At 45.1% G+C, this 21,082-nt stretch overlaps 1 protein-coding gene across 2 annotated transcripts in view; it reads left to right on the top strand.

Moving 5' to 3' along the window:
* Nucleotides 1-21,082, top strand: part of DEDD2 (death effector domain containing 2) — a 368,727-nt gene that overhangs the window by 22,501 nt on the left and 325,144 nt on the right. For both annotated transcript variants that reach the window (XM_069640949.1, XM_069640950.1), the window contains exon 2: nt 20,176-20,799. In XM_069640949.1, the coding sequence (XP_069497050.1) occupies nt 20,316-20,799 (484 nt within the window). In that variant the 5' untranslated portion in view covers nt 20,176-20,315. The remainder of the gene's footprint in view (nt 1-20,175; nt 20,800-21,082) is intronic.

Here is a 21,082-nt window from a genome sequence, read left to right as displayed (position 1 = left end):
ACACTGCCTGGATGTCCGAAGAGCTCTTAAGTTCTACCTGGACAGGACTGCCGAGCTTCGGGGTTCTTCCCAACTGTTTGTGACCTTCGGTAAACCCCAGGGCAGGCCGGCGTCTAAGGCATCCATTTCCAGCTGGATTGCTGCCTGTATCACGGAATCTTTCACCGTCCAAAAGCTGAAACCTCCTAAGGGTATCCATGCACATCAGGTGCGGTGCAAGGCAGCTGCGGTTGCTTTTCAGAAGTATGTTCCCTGGGAGTCCATCGCTAGAGCGGCTACTTGGGCCTCCCCATCTGCTTTCTGTAAGCATTACTGCCTCGAAATGAGCTCTAGGGCTGACGCTCAGTTCGGCCAGGCTGTGCTGAAGAACCCATAAGTATGAAGGAAAGGGGATGGGACGTAGGAGTATTACCAGGTTACTCACCGTAGTGACCACCTTACTCCTAGTCCATACTCCCCTTTCCTCCATACGCCCGCCTGCCGTCCCCTCTAATAAGGTTGCTCTGTTATTGCTAATGGGTCTTGGACCCTGCGATAGAAAAGGACTGATGGGCGGGGTTATGGCCGCGTGCCGGGCCCCGCGCAGGAAAGAGAGGAGGGACACATTTTTGGAAAAAATGTGGATGCTTTTTACAAAAGTGCTCCGGTCCCGTCCCACAGGGCGGAGAGATGTCCCATAAGTATGGAGGAAAGGGGACTATGGACTTAGGAGTAAGGTGGTCACTACGGTGAGTAACCTGGTAATTCCCACCAACTGCAGCCTTGAATTTGTTCGTTTCTAAGAACCTGGGCAGGAACGTCATTGGTTTGGTTTTATGTTTCATTTGTTAAATTTGCTGCACCTTCCTTTTCGTAACCAATCTCTACGCAGCTTTTACAGCTTCCCCTCACGGGGTCTGCTCATGATTGCAACATCTGATTAAATCATGCCTTCTCATTCGGTGCCGGGGAAAGGACTTCACCTCATACTTTTAACCAATCGCAGCGCGACTTTACACCTGGCATCAAGGCCACTGACCTTGTCTGTCTGTGTTTCTCTTGCATGGACTGAAACCGAATGCATTTTACTCTGTGGCATTAACCATGGATTTCGAATGAATTGTGTCCTCCCACGTATTCCTCATCTTTGATAATGGATAACATGCTTCAGCTGCTTTGGAATTTTCTTCTCGGCAGTGGGCGCTGTGCGTTGATGCAGCCAACTCAAGGATGTCATCGAAGGCATATATAGCGCACACAGCGTCTGTTGGCTTTAATCCATTTTTCCACATAAGCTATCGCTCCGAGAAATACGGCACGCTTCAATGTTATTTCGCGATATGTCTTCTTTGACACACGACTACCCCCGAAGACCGGGTTCAACAAGTGTCGATTATGATTCGAAAATGTCATTAACCAACCCACACTGTATATGTCTATGGTGTTCCGGGGTGGAGCATAAGACCTTCGGCCTGCTCCAAGTGCCAGTCTATGACCAGTAAGGCCCTGAAGGAGCGAAAGGGGAAATTGACGGTATGTACAAACCCCCTCAAAATCTCCATCTACCCCGACCAAACAACTGTAGACGGAGTCGAGATGCGACGCTCCTCGGAGGAAGAAACAAAACAAATCAAGATCGGTAAGTGGTTCCCACTACGCCTCGTCGTTGAAGTAAAAAAGAGGCACGTTGGGTCACCTTCTTTGACTTTGTCATCAGACACCTCCCCTGGGAGGGTGTCTTGTCCCACTTAAATCTTCACACCTACCGAATGGGAAGCATTTAGAGCAGAAATGCTGAAAATATTCCAACAAGAAAAACCCATGGCAAGCCATGCTCCTACCGCTACTTCCAAAGAAGCCGGTAAGGAAAGGTCTTGAGCCAAATCCTGCGCACCCTCTAGCCCGGGGTGAAGGCCTGATCTTCATGGAGAGCCGTCAAGTCCTCGACGCGATGACAAGTCATCGAAGGATCCTTCCAGCTGAAAACTTAAACGTAAGTAGAGCTCGTTGACACCTGCTGCACAGAAAACTTAGAAATAAAACCGCAGCTTTAAAAACGTATTTATGTTTGCGGTCGCTTTTGAAGCGACCGCAAACATAAATACAACGTTATTGTGTTGGAAAACGCTGCGTTTTTTCTTTCCAAATTTCTCAGGCTCCTCCGGCTCGGACCGCGTTGTGATTCTGCCTGCTGCGGCTATCACTTTGGGTCTCCGGTGCTCCCACGGGAGCACCGGAGAGCCTGAGAAACTTGGAAAGAAAAACCGCAGCGTTTTCCAACACAATAACGTTGTATTTATGTTTGCGGTCGCTTCAAACGCGACCGCAAACATAAATACAACGTTTTTAAAGCTGCGGTTTTATTTCTAAGTTTTCCGGGCTCCTCCAGCCCGGAAAACATAGAAAAAAAACCCCAGTTAGTGCTTTTATTTTTTTTTAAAAAAATAAATAGCACTTACCGAGATTCAGCTGCAGCTTTCCTGCTCTGGCCTCCGGTCCCCGTCCTCCACGTACAGCACTAATGAAGGGAAAGCCACCCAGCGGTAGCTTTTGTTAACTACAGCTGGCTGGCTTTTCCTTCATTAGTGTCGCAAAAGCCAGCACAGGAGGGCATCCATTTCACAAAATGGATGCGCCCATGTGCTTGCTTTTGCGAAGTTTGAGCTTGAATAGCTCAAAATTTTACATAGAAAGTTTTAAAAAAGAGAATGCTAGTGTTTTTTTTTTTTTTTTTTTTTTTTTTTTTGCCCATCTATTTTTTAAATAAAATGTTTTACTAGACCATGCCTTTAAAGGCAATCAACCCAGCTCAATGTCCTTTAATGAATTACAGGATCAGGCAATTCTAGTTCCATTCATCATTTCTTTTCGTCAGTTTTCATTTCCTTCCACTGAACTTTTAAAGCTAATAGTGTTTCACTTCACTGGTAGCAGTCTTTGAAGCTATTTGGAAGCGCCTCAAAATCGCATGGGGATAAATTCACTCCTCTTGAAGACTGTATACTTGAACTCTACCTTATGTTATATCTGCGCCTGCGTGCAGTCAAAATTCCTGTTAATCTGATTGCTTCTTGAAGAAACACTGCTTTTATCTCCCCGTAAGCGCCTTCAGAGTACCAGTTCCTCAAGGCTTTTTAAACAAACTACGCTACTTTAACTTTTTGCGTATTTGCACAGGCTGAAAACCAAAGCCTTCTGGTTAAACCAAGGAAACCGCTACTATTTAGTTCTTTGTGCAATGCAGAATGTCTGAATCGGGTCAGGGAGGAAGCGAGACGAAACGTAACAGTTCGTTCTTCTGTATGCGCACATTAAAAAGAAACAGTTAAGGGCCAAACCAACTTGTGCCTGCTTTCCTAAACTACCATAGAATAAATTGTATCTTTACAGACCAAATCAGGATGCTAAACTGAAGATCAGACTCAGACCCAACACCCTACAAGTCCTGCCTCATCTCATTGTGACATGCCACAGACTGGGCTTCTCCCTAAATGACAAGAAGTCCCATAGGACACTTTCTCAGAAGCTCCAGTTCATCAGGGCTGTACTCAATAAATCCTTGCTTAAGAGCTTGCCACCCAAGGTGAGAGCTCTAGGCATTCTGCAGATGGTCACCAAGTTTGTGTGCCCAGCATGTCCCGGCCTTTGATTTTATTTAAAAAAAAGTTTACATTTTTTTAAATTAGTTTTCTTTTGAGGTTGCTCTGCCTCATGGCATCCTGCATTTTTCTGGTGCCAGAGGCCCGCCTGAGAATGGGATCCCATCAATAGGCCCTCAAAACACAATGGTCCCAGTTTTTTGCAAACATGTTGGACCTACTTCAGCTTCCAAGCAGGGTCGCACAGGATCTCCTGTGGTGGACCTGCAATGAGAACATTCTGAAGGGAGAACCTTTTTGGCAACCATGGCTGGAGATCACTGTAGTGATGGGACACCTCGCACACGGGGCGGGGAGCCCACACCAACAATCTGACAGTCAGCAGTTGTTGGTCTCCATCAGAGTTCAAACTACCGGTCATCTTTTGGAGCTGATGGCAATCGGACTAGTGCTGAAGGCCTTTCTGCCCTCGGTATGGAGAACGCATGTCCTGATCATGATGGCCAACACAGTTGCATGTACTAACTCAACAAGAGAGGTGGTGTAGGGTCACTACCACTGCAAAGAGGCAATGCAGCTCTGGGACTGGGCAATTAAACGGGGAATCTTTCAGCAGTTCACCTAGCCAAAGTGGAAAATGCAGCGGTGTACGCTATAAGCAGGCAGAGCACAGTTTTGCACGAGTGGGAACTAGCTCAGGAGCTCCTTCAAGAGATCTTCACCCTTTGGGGAACCCCTCAAGTGGACTTGTGCGAACAGTGTATTGCTCCAGGGAATTTCCCCCAAGAGGAGCTCTAGGCAATGTGTTCACGCGTTTCCTCCAGTCCCCGTCATTCCTCATGTGAGCAGGAGGTTGAGAAAGTTTGGGAAACACACGATCCTAATTGCCCCGGATGGTTTCTCGAGGACGTGTTTTCCAGACCGTCTGGACGTGTCCATCTGCCCTGCAATACGTCTTCCATTATGAGAGAACCTTCCCTCGAAGGAGGAGGGTTGGGTTCCCCATCCAGAGGTCAAGACATTCAGCCTTCACGCATGGTTTCTGAAAGGCTGAGATGCAAAGATTGGGACCTCCCGGATGACGTAATGGAGATTTTGCTTTCAGCCAGAAGGCCAGCAACAAATTCCTAGTAACGTTGCCTTTTTAACAAATTCTGCAACTGGTGCAAAGACAAGAATGTAGATCCTTTTCTGTGCAGAACACCATAGGTGTTACCATTTCTACTATCCTTAGCCAATCTGGGGCTCCAGGTTGGAACTAATAAGGGCTATTTAGTGGCGCTATCCATCCTTAAGCGCTCGTCAGAAGATTGTTCTATTTCAAAATTCCACCGGTGGCACAATTTCTAAAGTGGGCTCACCACTGTGTTCCCCCATTCTTCCAGGTTCCAGTTTGGAACCTTAATCTGGTACATGTGTGCCCCCTTTGAACCTTTACATTCCTGTCCATTAAGGTTGTTAACTTTTAAAACCATTCTCTTGGTAGCTTTAAATTCAGCCCGTAGGGTGTGTGAATTGTAGGCACTTTCATCCAAGCCGCCCTTTACTGTCTTCCATAAGGATAGGGTTGTTTTGAGTGTTAAGCCTTCATTTTTACTCAAGATCATTTCTGATTTTCACATGGGGCAGAACATTGTTTTACCTACTTTCTATCCTCCTCATCCTGGCAAAGAGGAGAGATTTACGTAGGTTGGACCCATGCAGAGCTTTTACATATCTCGGCTATCGAAACTTTGTATTGATCAGCTTTTCATAGGCTATATAGGCTGGGTCAGGCTGTTGCTAAACAGACCGTATCCAGGTGGATCATTCTGGCAATTTCAGAATGCTACAGACTGGCGGTCAAGGATCCAGCGACGTGGTCTACTATTCACATGTTCACAAACCATGCCTTGAGTCTTCCCTCGGTCAGGATGGAAGCTTTGAAACTAAACTATTACTCCCTCCACCAAATCTATTGCTGCTTTGGGAGTCTTATCAAAGATGAGGAATACGTGGGAGGACACAATCCATTCGAAGAACAAGTTACCCCTGGTAACGTTCTTTTGCTGGATGTTCCTCCCATGTATTCCTCATTGCCCTCCCAACCTACCCGACTGTAGAATGTTCCCATGCTGTTACAGCTTTCGGTCCTTAAAAGTTGAGTATGGTCAATCCCCTGGTTATGCAGGTATTTATACTGTTAGAAAAACAGAACTGAAGCCAAACGGGCGATGGGCATAGTGGACTGCATCGACGCACAGCGTCCTCTGCCGATTCTTTTTTTTTTTTCTCCAAAGCAACTGAAGCTGGATAGCGAATATCAAAGACGAGGAATACGTGGGAGGAACATCCAGTCGAAAGAACGTTACCAGGGTTAAGTAACTCGTCTTTCTGAGGCCTTGTTCATCAAAAATTGTTCATACAACTATCTTTATTCTGAGGGTTACTCTGTGTAATAGTCACACACCTTCCTTTTAGTGTTTCTACTGAATGCTTATACGACTACTTGAAGCACTCCTTGTGTCTTTGGGCTTACTTTGTGTGTGTGTGTGTGTGTGTGTGTGTGTGTGTGTGTGTGTGTGTGTGTGTGTGTACGCGCGCATGTTTGGTTACCTAATATTTGCCTATATGTTACTTGTTGCCATCCTTCTACATGACCTACAGTCTAAATATAAGTGTGTGTGTGTGTGTCTGTCTTGCTGGCTACTGTCTATCTCATGTTGAAGGGAGATGGTAGAAGTGTTCATGTATTGTGCATACTATCCCTGCCTCTGGTGTGATTTCAGACACGCGTTTTATGGGTTTTCTTAGTTTGGATTTCCTCTCGTGCATTGGACGTTCATCCTAACACCTTATCTACAGTCCCCCCGTTCTGCCCTCTTGTATAACTGTATAAAACCTTACAAAACTCTTGTCATTTCCTCTGGAGTGGCATGTTAAAATCCGTAGGAGTCCTGTACCATTTCAACCCACTTTCGATCCGCTGCACCGTGAGCCTGGAAGCCAGCAACGTATCTGCCTCATCTCCTTTTTTGTAAAATGTCTGTTTAAGAAACAATAGCTTTCTTTCTTACTCCTACGTCCCGCCCCCTTTCCTCCATATTTATGGGACATCTCTCCGTCCTGTGGGACGGGACCTGAGCACTTTTTTGAAAAAACATTTTTGGATGCTTTTTACAATGTGTCCTTCCTCTCTTTCTGCGCGGGACCCGGCACGCGGCCTTAACCCCACCCACCTTGGCTCTGCCTAACGCATCGCTCATCAGTCCTTTTCTCCGCTTGTTCGGGACTGGACGTACTTGCATCCTCGGAAGATTTTCTTCCCTTTTTTCCCTCTCTGGCTCTCGCTAGAGATCTTGTATTAGTCTGTCTATGTCGTTAAAACTAGACTTTCCAGATTGTTCGTGTCGCCGTCGTTTCGCGTGGGCGGATCCCCATCCTCTTTGTTTAGAGTGCTTGGGTCCGGATTTCCGTTGGGACTCCAGTTTTTACTGCGTCTCCCTTTCGGTCCGGCTCTTCAACGTCGGTTGGAGCGGTGGGAGGAGGTGTTCCGATGAACTCCTCCTTCACATTTTCAGGCGTTCATTGACGAGAAGAAAAAACGCCTGGTAGGTTCTTTACTTTTCAGAGCACCCCGGCCGGGCGATACCTTTCCGGGTTCCTCTTGGGCCGGGAGGGGAGTTGATCGCTGTGCCACCGGGGTTTGCCCTGAAGTGCCCGTTGGGCCTAAACATTGTGCCAGAGTTTTCTCCGAGGGTCTCCGTAAGGGGCATGTGGATACCGGAGCACGCTCCGAGGCCCCTCCTGTGGGGGCTGTTTGTGGACCCGGTTCTACTGAGTCGTGGGGTACCGGAGCTCGCTCTGAGGCCTCTGTCGGCTTCCCTCAAAAATAAGACCGGGGTGCGCCCCGAGGTCTTGAGTAGGCTTGCTGTTACCGAACGGATGTTCGAGGCCTGCGCAGATAAGGCTGGTACCGGGCCTGGGTCAGAGGTCCCTCGTCCAGAGGCTAAAGTTACCAACAGTTCTGAGAGGCCTGACAAGGCCTTGTCAGTGAAAGCTGTTTCTCACCGTTCCCGCTCTTGCGGCAACACCAGACCTGTTGAGGGGACAAAGAAGCAAAGTTCTTCTTTTGCCAGCAGTGCCGAGGTCCTTCCTTGGAAGGCTAATTTGGCGGTTGGTATGTCACAAAAACATTCCAGGCCTCACAGTACCGGCTCTTATGTTAAGGCTAATGACCCTAATCCATTGACGGGGGCCCCTGCCTCACTTCCTCACGTGCCGCGGTTCCCCTCAGATGAGGACAAAATGGTGCCCGTTCCCGCCACGACCGCAGCGGCCATTTTGGGTGCTACCCCTACAACTATGCCTTAGGCCTTAGGTGTAGGGCTTGGTCCCTTGTGTGGACATAGGGTCCCTTGTGCGTATCCTTATCGGCCAGTTTGACTGGAATGCTCGGATGCCTCTTGTGCACTATGTTTCGTTGCCTGCAGGGTTGGCACCGTTGATTTATGTGGATATGTCGGTGGAGGGGCCAGTGTGGCACCCTTCCCCATTTCGTCCCTGGATATGTCCACCTCATGAGGCCTCCTCAGGTTCCGAAACAGTCTCTGGAGGACGCTTTTTTCGGTAAATTTCAAACGCTTATGCGTACCGACCCCATGAGGAAGTATTTCAAAGTGCTCTTTAGGGAGATATGTCCTCCCGTGCCTCGGCTCCTCCTGCTCCTCCCGTGGTTCTGCCGACGCCTCCCTTGCCTACGGTGCCTTCCCCGACTCTTCCGCCTTTGCCCCCATTGTCCTCTGTGGACAAGGCAGCGCCTGATATGGTTCAGCAGGATCCTGATCTGTCGGATGACGCGCAAGGCGATCAGGACAGAGGACCTTCCCCGCTCTATCAGAGCTTTTCATGACCGGGTACTGGACATGATGTGCGTCTTGGATGTTCCAGTGCACGAGGCGCCTGCTCCGCAGGAGGGCGTGGTTTCACCCCGTCTCCTTTGGAGCATACCGGCCTGTTCTTGCAGAAGAACATTCTGGCCGCGGTCTGCAGGATGTGGGAAAAGCCACACTCTGGACTTTTTTGTCGCAAAGAAAATTGACGCACGATACAGGCTACATTCTTCGGAAGAGGTGGCCCTGTCGTCTTGTCTGCCCCCCCCCCCCCTCCTCCGCAGTGGTGGCTGCAGCCACTTTGCAGTCCAGGCCTGCAGCATCCTCTTCCACGACGGGCACTCAGGTTCTGGTAAAGGAGGATAAGCTCCTTGACTCCCTTGGGAGAAAGATTTTTGCCAACTCGGCCTTGCAGCTTTGGCAGGCCAATGCCGAACTAGTGTTAGCGGGGGCTAATATGCGGATGTGGAAAGGTCTGTCGGAGTTTGAGGAGCTCATGCCGGTTGAGAAGCTGGAAGACTTCAAAGCGAGATTATCCGACGCCAGGGTCTTGGCCCAGGATCTCCTGGAGGCTGCGGCTCATCACGTAGATACCTCGGCTCGGGGCCTTATGTTGGGGGCTGATACCTCAAGGCAGGCGTGGCTGCATGCTACTAAATTCTCGAAAGAAGTGCAGGACAAGGTGTTAGACCTTCAGTTTGATGGTAAGGAACTCTTTCATTCTTCAACAAATGTAGAGCTGACCAAGACGAAGGATAGCACTCAGACAGCTAAGTCCTTGTCGGTCCTTGTTAAAACCCCTTTCAAAACCCAGACCGTTGTCGCAAAGCCGACCCTCCTCCTGGCTTTCGGGGCTTCCTAGACCGGAAATCTCGCAGAGTGGATACCCCTTCGGGGAATAACCGCCTGAAGCAACAACGGACTCGGTTTTTCTCCCGCTCCTCATCCTCCTCAGGTGGCAACACCACAGAGAAACCTACAAAATGAGGGTTCTTCACGCTTGCACGAGACCCCGGTGGGAGGACTCATCGCGTCTCATTGGGAGGCGTGGCAGACCATCACCGAAGACAGATGGGTCTTGTCAGTCGCTCGTGCGGGCTTCTGCTTACTCCCAACCCACCTTTCAACCCTCCTTTTCAGCTGTCGGGGTCGCCCTCCCTCAAATCCGAGATTCAGAAAGTTCTGGACCTCAGAGCTGTAGAACCCGTTCCCCTTGGGGAGCGAAGGGAGGGCTTCTACTCCCGGCTGTTTACGGTGCCCAAACACAACCAGGATGGCCTGCGCACCATCCTAGACCTTTTCCAGTTCAATCTTTTCCTACCCCAATAGAAATTCAAGATGATCACGCCCAGCCAGATACGTCCTCCTTGCAGATGGGCGATTGGCTCAGCGTGGTGTGCATGCATATTCTGATTTGGAATCCACACAGGAGATATCTCCGTTTCTCTTTGGGAGAGGAGCACTTCCAGTTTCGAGTGCTTCCTTTCGGCCTCAGCTCTGCGCCGTATGTCTTCACGAAGATGTTGGTGATTGCGGCCTATCTTAGTCTGCAGAGTATCCATTTGTATCCGTATTTGGACGACTGGCTCTTCCGCAGTCCTTGGCCGCTGAAAGCAGCGGGCAATCTTCAGTCTCTTTCAGCTCCTGTTTCATCTTGGGCTGTCAGTGAACTGGCGGAAATCTTCCATGACGGTCTCGTAGGACTTTTCCTGGGTTTTCGCTGGAACACTATCGACTGCAGAGTGTACCTGACCGGGGACAGAATGGCGGATCTGTTAGCCACGTGTCAGATGTTTGCGCAGTCGGAGAGCATGTCGGCCTGGTGGTTCCAGAGGCTTCTGGGCCTCATGGCCTCGTGCGTGTTGGCTCTTACTCTTCTCAAGATGAGGCGGTCTCAGATGGCTCTTCTGAGTTCTTGGCGTCAGGCTGTGGACCAGGATTCCAAGCTGATATGATTCCGGCTTCCATGAGAGTGGACCTGGAATGGTGGTCATCTCTCAGCAACCTGTCGGTGGGTGCGGGATTTCAGGACCCAGCCCCTACGGTTATGATCACGACGGACTCCTCCCTCCTAGGGTGGGGTGCGACGTTGGATCCTCTTCAGGTCTCGTTTCTCTGGTCACCTCAGGACAAGCTCCTCCACATAAATCATTTAGAGCTTCTGGCGATCAGACCGATCATAACCAACAAGGTGGTCCGCATACGCACGGACAATGCGGTGTCGATGTATTACATCAACAAGCAAGGGGGAACCAAGTCTCCCCCTACCGTGGACCTGTCCATCCAGATTTGGGAGTGTGCTGTGCTTCATGGTGTTTGGCTGCTTGCAGTGCACATCCCGGGCCAGCTGAATGTCACATCGGATGCCCTCAGCCGGCGGACAGTGGTCAGCTACGAGTGGGAGTTGAAGGCGGAGGTTCTCTCATGGATTTTCTTGTGTTGGGGCACACCGGAGGTGGACCTCTTCACTACGGCGGTAAACGAGAAGCTTCCTCAGTATGCCTCCAGAGGAGGGCTGTGAGCCTCCTCTCTGGTGGATGCTCTCGAGATTCCATGGCACAACATGAGAGCTTACGCCTTCCCGCCTCTTCCTCTAATTTGGAAGCTGAAGAACTCTGTGAACTGTTCCCTTCTACTCATAGCCCCGTGGTGGCCGGCCAGGTTTTGGTTCTCGGAACTTCAACACCTGTCAGTGTATCCGCCGATCAGGTTACTAGTGACCCCCGATCTTCTTCCATCAGGGGGAACAGCAGATGTGGCACCCCTCCCCACAATCACTCAGCTCGGCGGCATGGTGCCTGAGTTCAAGTCTTAGAACATCTTAACTTGTCTGCAGATGACATGCGTATTATCCAGGCAGCCAGAAAACCCTCGACTAGGTCCCGGTACAGAAGCAAATGGCTCAGGTTCTGTCATTGGTGTTTTAACAGGCAGTTGGACCCAAGGGGGGGCTACAGTTGACACGGTTTTGTCCTTTGTATCCTTCGTAGCAAAGTCGGGTGTCCATGTTCTGTCATGCAGAACTTGCCTTTCAGTGGTTTCCGCTTACCTTTCTACGGACCAATGCTCTTACTCGCCTCTTAACCACTGGGTTACTCAGGATTTTGCAGGCTTGACACACCTCTATCCTCCAATTCGTAGTCTGCGCCCGTCGTGGGATCTAAATGTAGTCCTGACGGCATTGTCGTAAGCCTTTCGTGCCAATGGCCATGGTGGACGTCAAGTACCTGTCCTGGAAAGTGTCCTTTTTGGTCGCCATTACGTCAGCAAGGCGGGTGAGTGAGCTCCAGGCCTTTTTGGTGGAGCATCCCTTTTTGGTCTTTCACAAGGATAAGGTAGTCCTATGGACCAATCCTGCTTTCCTGCTGAAGGTGGTAACTGAATTCCATCTGAATCAGTCGATCTCCCTGCCAGTCTTTTTTCCGAACCCTACCTCGAAGGCAGAAAGGGTTCTGCATTGCCTCAATGTCAGAAGGGCTCTTAAATTCTATCTGGACAGAACTTCCGAGCTTAGGAGTTCTTCTCAACTGTTTGTGACTCTTGGTAACCCTCAGGGTAAGCAGGCGTCTAAGGCGACTCTTTCTCGGTGGATCACCACCTGCATTACGGAGTCTTTCACCGTCCAAGGGCTGAAACATCCTAAGGGTATTCATGCACACCTGGCGCGGGGCAAGGCAGCCGCGGTTGCTTTTCAGAAATATGTCCCCTGGGAGTCCATCGCTAGGGCAGCTACTTGGGCCTCCCTATCTGCTTTTTGTAAGCATTGTCTTGACATGAGCTCAAGAGCTGATGCTCAGTTTGGTCAGGCTGTGCTGAAGAACCTTTTTCAGTAAGGGGTATTTCCATCCACCCGTAGTTCCTGTTAGGAGTGCTTGGGAATGTCCCGTAAGTATGGAGGAAAGGGGACGGGAAGTAGGAGTACAACCAGGTTACTCACTGTAGTGACCACCTTACTCCTAGTCCATAGTCCCCTTTCCTCCATGTGCCTGCCCGCTGTCCCCTCTAATAAGGTTCCTCTGTTATTGCTAATAGGTCTCTGACCTGGCGATCGAAAAGGACTAATGGGCGATGCACGGGGCGGAGCCAAGGTGGGCGGGGTTACGGCCACGTGCCGGGCCCGCGCAAGAAAGGGGAAGGACACATTTTTGCAAAACATTTTTGGATGCTTTAAACAAAGTGATCCGGTCCCGTCCCACAGGACAGAGAGATGTCCCATAAGTATGGAGTAAAGGCGACTATGGACTAGGAGTAAGTTGGTCACTACTGCGAGTAACCTGGTTAGACTTAAACGGGTGAGATTATCCATTCGAATGCTAATCCCTCTCATACCAGGTATGAATGAGATCGGCAAAGAGGGACAACGGGAAAGATGCAACAATCACTCCCCATATCACGTGCTAGAGAGAATCACTGATCCCTTTAGAGAAAACCACGACGATAAAGGGACTAGGATAGAGTGCATAGAAAACACACAGAGAAGTAATAAACAAACTCTTGCAAATGAATATATTTCAATTACTTCTGCTCATTCTAACAAACCCAATACATTTCCGGTTATTATCCGGACTTTGGAATTGCTGGATAAAGGCCATGATTTAACTCCTCTAGAGCTACGGGACATAAAATTCAGCCCACAAGAAATAATGTCCAAATTGAATAGACCAGATGGGTATATCATGGCTAGCAATTCAGACATAAATCAATGTGTGGCGAAAAGACAAAAATCTAACATTATAACCCATGAACAAGGGACACAATGGAATTCACATGACTCACAACCTAGGAAATGAAATATCTAGTCAACATGTACTCGACAACATCATGAATGCGATCAATACAACTAATTCCAATATTATCGGTCTTAAAAATGGACTCTGTTGTTCTAAACACAATGATGCTAGTCCGATGCCACAAAATGTTGAAGGTCCAGACAGTCCAACTGAATTAATAAATATTACTGAACAATAGACTAGAATAGAAGCATTGGTAGCATCCCTGATGGCATAGTCAGGCTTTTCATCCAGACGACATCGAAAACTTCAACTACACGCGATATAACGTGCAGAAAAAAGGAGATTGGCTAATGAAAAAAAAATGTGAAGTTAAAGAAAATACTAATGATGACAATGAAAATAGTCCAAATCCGGTTATCAATAAATGGAGATGAGGACGTTATTGAAGTAGAGCACATATATAAAGTAAGCCAGATTCACCTTTGTATTGAAGGGGGTGGCACCAATGATTATGAGGAGATTAAAATAAATTTTAAAAAAAAGATGAGGGGAAGAAATTGGAAACTATAGTGAACGGACATGAAGAGGCCAATAAATGATGTGCTGTGCCGTCAGCTCTAAAAAAAAAAAAAAAAAAAAAAAAGCAGTTGCATCATCACAAAAATGTGTTTCCCACTTCTTCCCAAGCAATGGTCGGAAACTCCAAACATCAATTGTGTGGAAGATATGAGTGTAATTAACAAGTCAATCAAAGATAATATACCTAGTTCCAATATGGCTCAAAATCCTTTATATTCAGAAATATGCAGCAATATGATACCTGCATTATCTGAATTCAACCAGAGTAATGCACATAACAAAGGGGAATTCATTGTTAAGATTGGGGTTGGCAAAAGTAGGGAATTAACTAAAGACATGTTAACTAAACAAACACCCTTGTCTGTGGAACAAATAACTCCAGTAGAAATGAACACTTATGTGCAAGTTGACGATAGAACAAAAGATAAGGAAATAAATGGGGTTGCTGCCGTTACAGGGTGATAATATCGACCGAAATGAATTGGCGAAAGCACTAACTAATGGCACGCTATTGTTGGATTCAGTAATTCAGTTGCTTAAAACATCTAAAACCTCCAATATTCCCCACGAATCCTCAGAAGTATAGTCCTAATAATTTGGAAAATGGAGAAGTGAGAATATTCCACGACCAGATAAAACTATTAACTAGCAATACAACCACCAATTTGCAAGCGAATACCGTAAAGAGAAATACTAATGAAATTGATAATGCATTAATAAATAAATCTCAGTATGAGAGTGGTGCAAGAGGGACACCAACTCAAGGGATTCATATCATGGGATTGGAGAGCTGCAAAGACATTTTGGGTCAGGCCAGAATAAATAGGAGATATCTATTGGATTTAATCTACATAATTCCTTCACTTCGAATATTATCTTCTGATGGTTTTTACAGAATTGCATTAGCCCATGATAATAACTATAGAATGACATGTCATTTACAATCGGAACACGTATTGAAACTAATCTGGTCATTCCGAAAGGAACTTGCAGACATCAGCTTCATTCTTTACACGTTTAATAACATAAATAATGCGCAACAATTTCTGGAGTATCGTTCTATACAGAAATCTGGCAATTCAAATGAAGAAATGGGAAATTCGAAAGATGAAAAAAGATGCATTTCACAGATGGTCACTATAGCTCGTAAAACCCCCAATTTAGCTTGGATTGAATCATTGCTGAAAACTATATTTCCTGCCAACTCGAACAGAAATGATCCATAGAGTAAGGTAGAGTTCAATTTGAAACTGATTTCTTGGAATTAGTGTGGATTTGTTAATATTCTAAAATGGATAGGGTCCTTTTCTAGCAATGAGGTTCCTGAAATGATACTATTGCAGGAAACCATGAAATTGGATATCTTGGTGATTCCTGACTATAGTACATATTGTTCCCTGGCTAACAAAGGCTTGGAGGGACGTCCGTTTGGAGGTTTGGCGATTTGTATTAATAATTCCATTGATTGTGGGCATAGGCTGATTTGCTCAACGGAACACATTTTGGCAGTTATGATCAACCTAAAAATAAGGGATGCCAATTCTATATTACTGATTTCTATCTATTGGAATCCACTAAAGTTCTCTATGAATGTGATAATGGATGAAATCACGAATGTATAGAACACGCACTCACTCTCAAAGTTAATTTTGAAGTAATAGTAGGAGGGCATTTCAACTCGATATGTAAGGAGTATACTGAACTTGAATCTAAGAAATGCTCCATTAGAGCTAAAATGTTACGCCAAAGAGGTGATAAATGGCATATATACTTTTAACGATTGGGAAATGTCTTTCGCCCAATTTGAAGAGTCCTCATTGAATTTTACTTGGCAAAGAGGTACTGCATCTTCCCTGATTGATTACCTTTGTATTTCGTATGCTCTGTTAGCTTCAAGCAAAGGTGTTGAGATAAAGAATTTTCTGACTAATGATCATGCACCGATTCAAATGATATTAAGACTAAAACCGAAACATCTGGAGGTCATGAAATCCCTCTCTATTGTAGAGACAAAGTGGATGCAAAATTCCCTGAGATGGAATCCCACTCTTTGTAGAAAGCTCATCGAATGGGCAGATAATGCGATACATGAGAGGGTAAACAACATTGGCTTGATGGAGAAAGACCCCCTATTATGGGATAATGTAGAGGTAGCTATCAACAATGCAATTACCTACTTTGTAGTAAAACAATCGCACAACATTCATTTTTGTCATCCATTTGACTGCGAAAATCAATATCTCAAAAGAAAGAAAAATCGAGATATGAGAAAATTAAAAGAAGCTAATCTGGATATACTCAATTTTGTAGGCTAAAAAAAGAATCTTACAAATTTACAAGAACAGAATTAAGGAAATCAATATCAGAAAATATAATAGGCAGAATTGCGATCTGATCAGAGCCTTATGTAAGCATGATTCAAGATTTGTTCGGTCCACTATTAGGACCAATTCTCCCACTAATGACGTAAATTCAAGCAATATCATCACTGCAGAAACATGGAGGGTTTTTTTTTTGGGATAAAATTTAAAGTACCAGACCGTTTTTCTCAAATAAAATGTAGTATTGATGAAATAACATCTCCCCTGAAATGGTCGATTGAAGACATAGAATGGAGTATAAATAAACTCTCCATTTCTAGAGCATCAGGACCTGATCAGATCCCTTCATGTGTATATAAAGCGGATGTGAAATTTTGGGGCAATATCTTGAAAATAAAATTTGACAAAATATTGCACACTGGAGTGATTCCAGAATCTTAGCAATTATTATACCTATATTTAAAAAAGGAGCTCAATCTTGCCCTGCAAACTATAGACCCATTTCATTAACTGACGCGGCGGCAAACATATTTTCTATTCTTATCTTATTTGAACTAAACGAACACTTGGAAGCCTTCAATATGTACTCCCAAGTCACAAATCGGTTTTAGAAAATCGATGAGTACCTGCCTAAATGCGACAATTATGGCTCATCTATTAGCCGGTACGAAAGCCAAAGAATTGAGTAAATTATATATTGCGTCAATAGATATGACTGCCGCCTTTGACACGGTGGTACGAGATCTGTTATGGAGACCGGTGTATAAATTGGGCCTCCCTGTATATCTAATCGATTGGATAGCAAAATTTCACCAAAATACGTCATAAGATTCATATAACGAAAGAAGGAGCATTAACGGAACCAGTGGAACCATTTAATTCATATCTGGGACTTAAACAGGGATGCAATTATGCTGCAACCTTATTTAATTTATACCTTTCGGATTTGGAAAAATGTTGGGAATCTTGATGAAATCTTTCCAGCAAGACTGTTTTTTTTAAACTGAATTGGATAGCATTTGCTGATCTTGTTTTGTTTCATTTGATGCTATTTGGCCAACAGAGAAAGTTGCAAATATTTTCTGAATATGCTCTTGACAATAATTTGAATCATAATTTTTCGAAAACTATTATCGTGATTTTTCATGCTGGTAAAGACCAGAAAAGGTATAAATGGAATATGGAAGGCAAACCATCAAGAAGAATGTGTTTATTTGGGTTATAGGTTGAGTAATTCGTGCACATTGAAAAGGGAATGATAGTCTTAACTCGAAGGCCAGACCTTTGATTAATCAGATGAAAATCATAGTTTCAAAATATTGTACATTTTCTTTCATACCGTTTTTAGAGTTTTTTACTCTAAAAGTAGAAACAGTGTTATACTCTCTGGATATGTGTTTACACAATGTAAAAAGTAAAGTAAAGAATTCTATACAGGGAAAAATAATTAAATCACTAATTCATCTGTCTGCCGTCCCAAATTGTGTAATCCGGCATGAATTTGATTTGATATCTTTAGCATGTCGATGGGAATGCAGAGTTCTATCTAACTATAGTAAGATCATAAACCCATCTAGTAACTCAATCTATCAGGACTTGCGCCTTATGATAAAGGGCTGTAGCTCTTCCTCACTAATGGAATATGGCACAAATATGACACAAATTTTATGTGAACTGGGAGTCGATAAGAATGACTTGATTAGACCCGGCTATGTTAAAAATAACTCTTTGAGCGCGATTGGATGCAAACTATTGAGGCATTGACAAACTTAAAATCTTATTATGAGTACTCAAAAGTATCCACGGAAAAGAGGAGGGTGTTGTGCATACCTTAAAATATTCCCATGCAACATTACCCAAAGGATTTACATGAGATTCAGATTGAATCAGTTTCACACTCTTGAAAGAGTAAAGTATTGGGGCGTGAATAAACACCTCTTTCGAAAGTACTTATTGTCGATTCCAGAATTGCAATGAACCCATTGAGACTTTAAAACACACCTTATTAGAATGTGTTTATTTTAAAACTGTTTGCACAATGTTTTTTATGAGATTTGTGAATTCTAACTTCATTGACTGAAGATTTTATGGAATCGGATGATGTTAGGTCACAATAATGCATTGATTTTTGCTTTGGTAGCATTTTTGAATGTAATTGAGGAAGAGCTAAAATTATTAAATATTAACGAAGTGCATGGATGGGCACGCTGAACGGATGTGTTTTAGGATCCGAAGACTGCTAAAATGTGCCATTCAACACACTTTTTTTTTTTTTTTAACTCATCTGTTTTTTCTTAAGGAAACTTAGTTTCACTTTTATGATATTGATTATTCTGTAATCAAAGGTTTAAAAAATTACTTTATAACCAAAAACAAATAAAGAATAAAAAAAAAATGGATGATCCTCCTCCGTCCAAGCTCCCACCCTTGGTAACTCTTTCACTGAACATCTGCTGCAATGAAGACTACATCTCCTTCAGAAAGGCCATCAAAACCTGGCCATTCCGTCTAGCAACTTGAAGTATGTAGTCAAGCACCCCTTTGGTGGACACCAGCCGCAGGCACAGCCTCTCACTCGAACTCATTCGCCTCCATACACCAAACTTTTACACGAAGCACAACATCCCGGCCATCAGAATGCAGCTATGACCTATGACAAAAAACTGCTCTAGCTGGACACATAACGAGTCTCTTGCACTTGCGTGCTCCCCGGGCCACCTCTTAGCACCCATTCATGTGCCTGACCATCATGGGTAGCTTACATTCGATGTAAGGAGGGCAGTCTTGTACTACGTTAACAAAACAAAGCCTTTAAGGAAAACAGACCAGCTCTTTGTTTCCCTAGCACCAGTTAGAGAAGGGGATCCCATTTCCAAAAATACCATCTCCAAATGGATAGTCGAATGCATACAATTGTGCTGTTCACTATCCCGAAATACCCTACCTTTCACTCCTAGGGCTACTCTAGCATTTATTGCAAACGTCCCACTACATGCTATTTGCAAAGCAGCCACTTGGAGTTCCATCCATACCTTTACGCAGCATTACTGCATTGACACACGCTCTAAAGCAGATTCACAGGCGGGACAGGCGGTGCTAAAACATCTATTTGCTGCTGTACCTTCTCACAACCCACCTCCTTCTCCAGATATTGCTTGCTAATCTATGCATAGCATGTGATCTAAGCAGATCTACAAGCCTCTGAAGGCATACGTTACTCACTGCAATTGTATTTCTGATGCTTGTATCTGCTTGGATTCACATGCGCCCACCCTTCCTCCCCTGCTGCAGTCGAAGGTGCATAGCGGTTTCTTGCTCTATCGCTATTTTCTGTTTAATTACATCTGTACTCCTCTACACACAACCTCCTGTCAGAAAAAAAACAATCTGAGGGACCTCGATGCGTGGAGGACCATGGGTACAGTAGACGTCACACTAGATAGACTAGGGATAGTATTACTAACCCGCCCAGTCAACATCCCTTTTCGAGTTTTGAAAACAAATCCTATAATACCCTGCAACTACCACTAGATGTTGGGCTATGCATAGCATGTGAATCTAAGCAGATACACGCATCAGAAATACGATTATGGTGAGTAATGTATGCCATATAATATACTGTGCAGAAAGCTATATATTTTGGCCATTTGACACCTACTTGTCGGGAAATGGGGAAATAACATCAATGGGGAAATAACCTCTCTTGCCATGGGTGTAATGGCGCAATTAATGTTTAATTGAATAATGCGATTAGACCCTTCTCACTGGGTGTTGTCAATGGAATTCATATTGTATTCCTCGTAAAAAGAGAATTTGGCAACTGTTATTCTCCGATCCAAGGCATGTCTTCTGGTCGGTATGATCTTGCATGCATGTCAGGTTTTGTTTTTCCAGCCAGTCAGCAAGTTTACAAAAAGTAGTGTGACAATAAAGTGGAATTGTCAAAAGTATTTTATTTGTATTCGTTCTGTAACATGAATATTGCCAGTGAGATAACCTGAGCTCAGCACGAAAGTCATTTAAAGTATAGCCACACCTGTATGGTGCAATCATGTTAATGACTAATCAAACATTGTTTGTGTTGGACTTCTAGGTACTACGGTGATAAAGCTTGCTGTGTTTCGTTCGACTGGTTAGACGAGCGGATTTGAGTTTCACCTGTGACTCATTCATTTTCAGTCTATTCCTGAACCTGGTTTATTTTTGTACTGTTTCCTTTCGTCAAAGGATAGCATGTCTGTGCTAAGGAGGCCAGCTTACTCTCAGTCCTGGGAAGAGGATGACTGTTTGGAGTATTATGGTATGTTTTCACTTCACCAGATGTTTGAAGTGATTGGTACACACCTGACCGAAAATGACATGGAGGTCCTTTCCTTCTTGCTGGATGAGACCCATCCGTTGACGCATCCACTTGACCCGGAAGTGTGGGCGATAGAGGATGAAGAGGGTGAAGCAATAGATGAAAGGCAGCAAGGAGCATTGTTGGCTGCATGGCAAAGATTGAACCGCTGCAGTGGAGCCAGGAGTCGGGACTATTCATCCGGTGAACGTCTAGATGCAAACATTCCTAGGGTGAAAAATGGTGTGCAGCTTCTGCTGGAGCTTGAAAGAAGAGGCAAATGCGATGAATACAATTTCACTCACCTTCTACAGTTACTGCGTGTCCTCACCAGGCATGATCTCCTTCAGTATGTAACCCTTAAAAGACCCAGAACAGGTAATTAAGGCTTAAAACTGTTCTTTACATGCAGCTCTCATGTAATTTGAATTCCACCCAATTTTCCTGATTGACGAGGCCAGCTACTAAAATGAGTTTTAGCACAATATGTAAAAAAGTCTACTGAGAACGTACACTGCCAAATAACCTGTTCTATGGGATGCTTACCACTCTGCAACGTCTTCAATGTTTTGGCGCACTGTATCTTTGAGAAATATCTTTGCACATTTTGAGAAACATAGGGTTTTGTTACTACAGGTAATCCAGGTGTGGGCCCCTTGTT

The sequence above is a fragment of the Ambystoma mexicanum genome, chromosome 1q (assembly GCF_040938575.1).
Source record: "Ambystoma mexicanum isolate Mex_15411 chromosome 1q, UKY_AmexF1_1, whole genome shotgun sequence".
Classification (NCBI taxonomy): domain Eukaryota; kingdom Metazoa; phylum Chordata; class Amphibia; order Caudata; family Ambystomatidae; genus Ambystoma; species Ambystoma mexicanum.
Note: the sequence above shows the minus strand (reverse complement) of the source record. Positions and strands in the feature narration are given on the sequence as shown.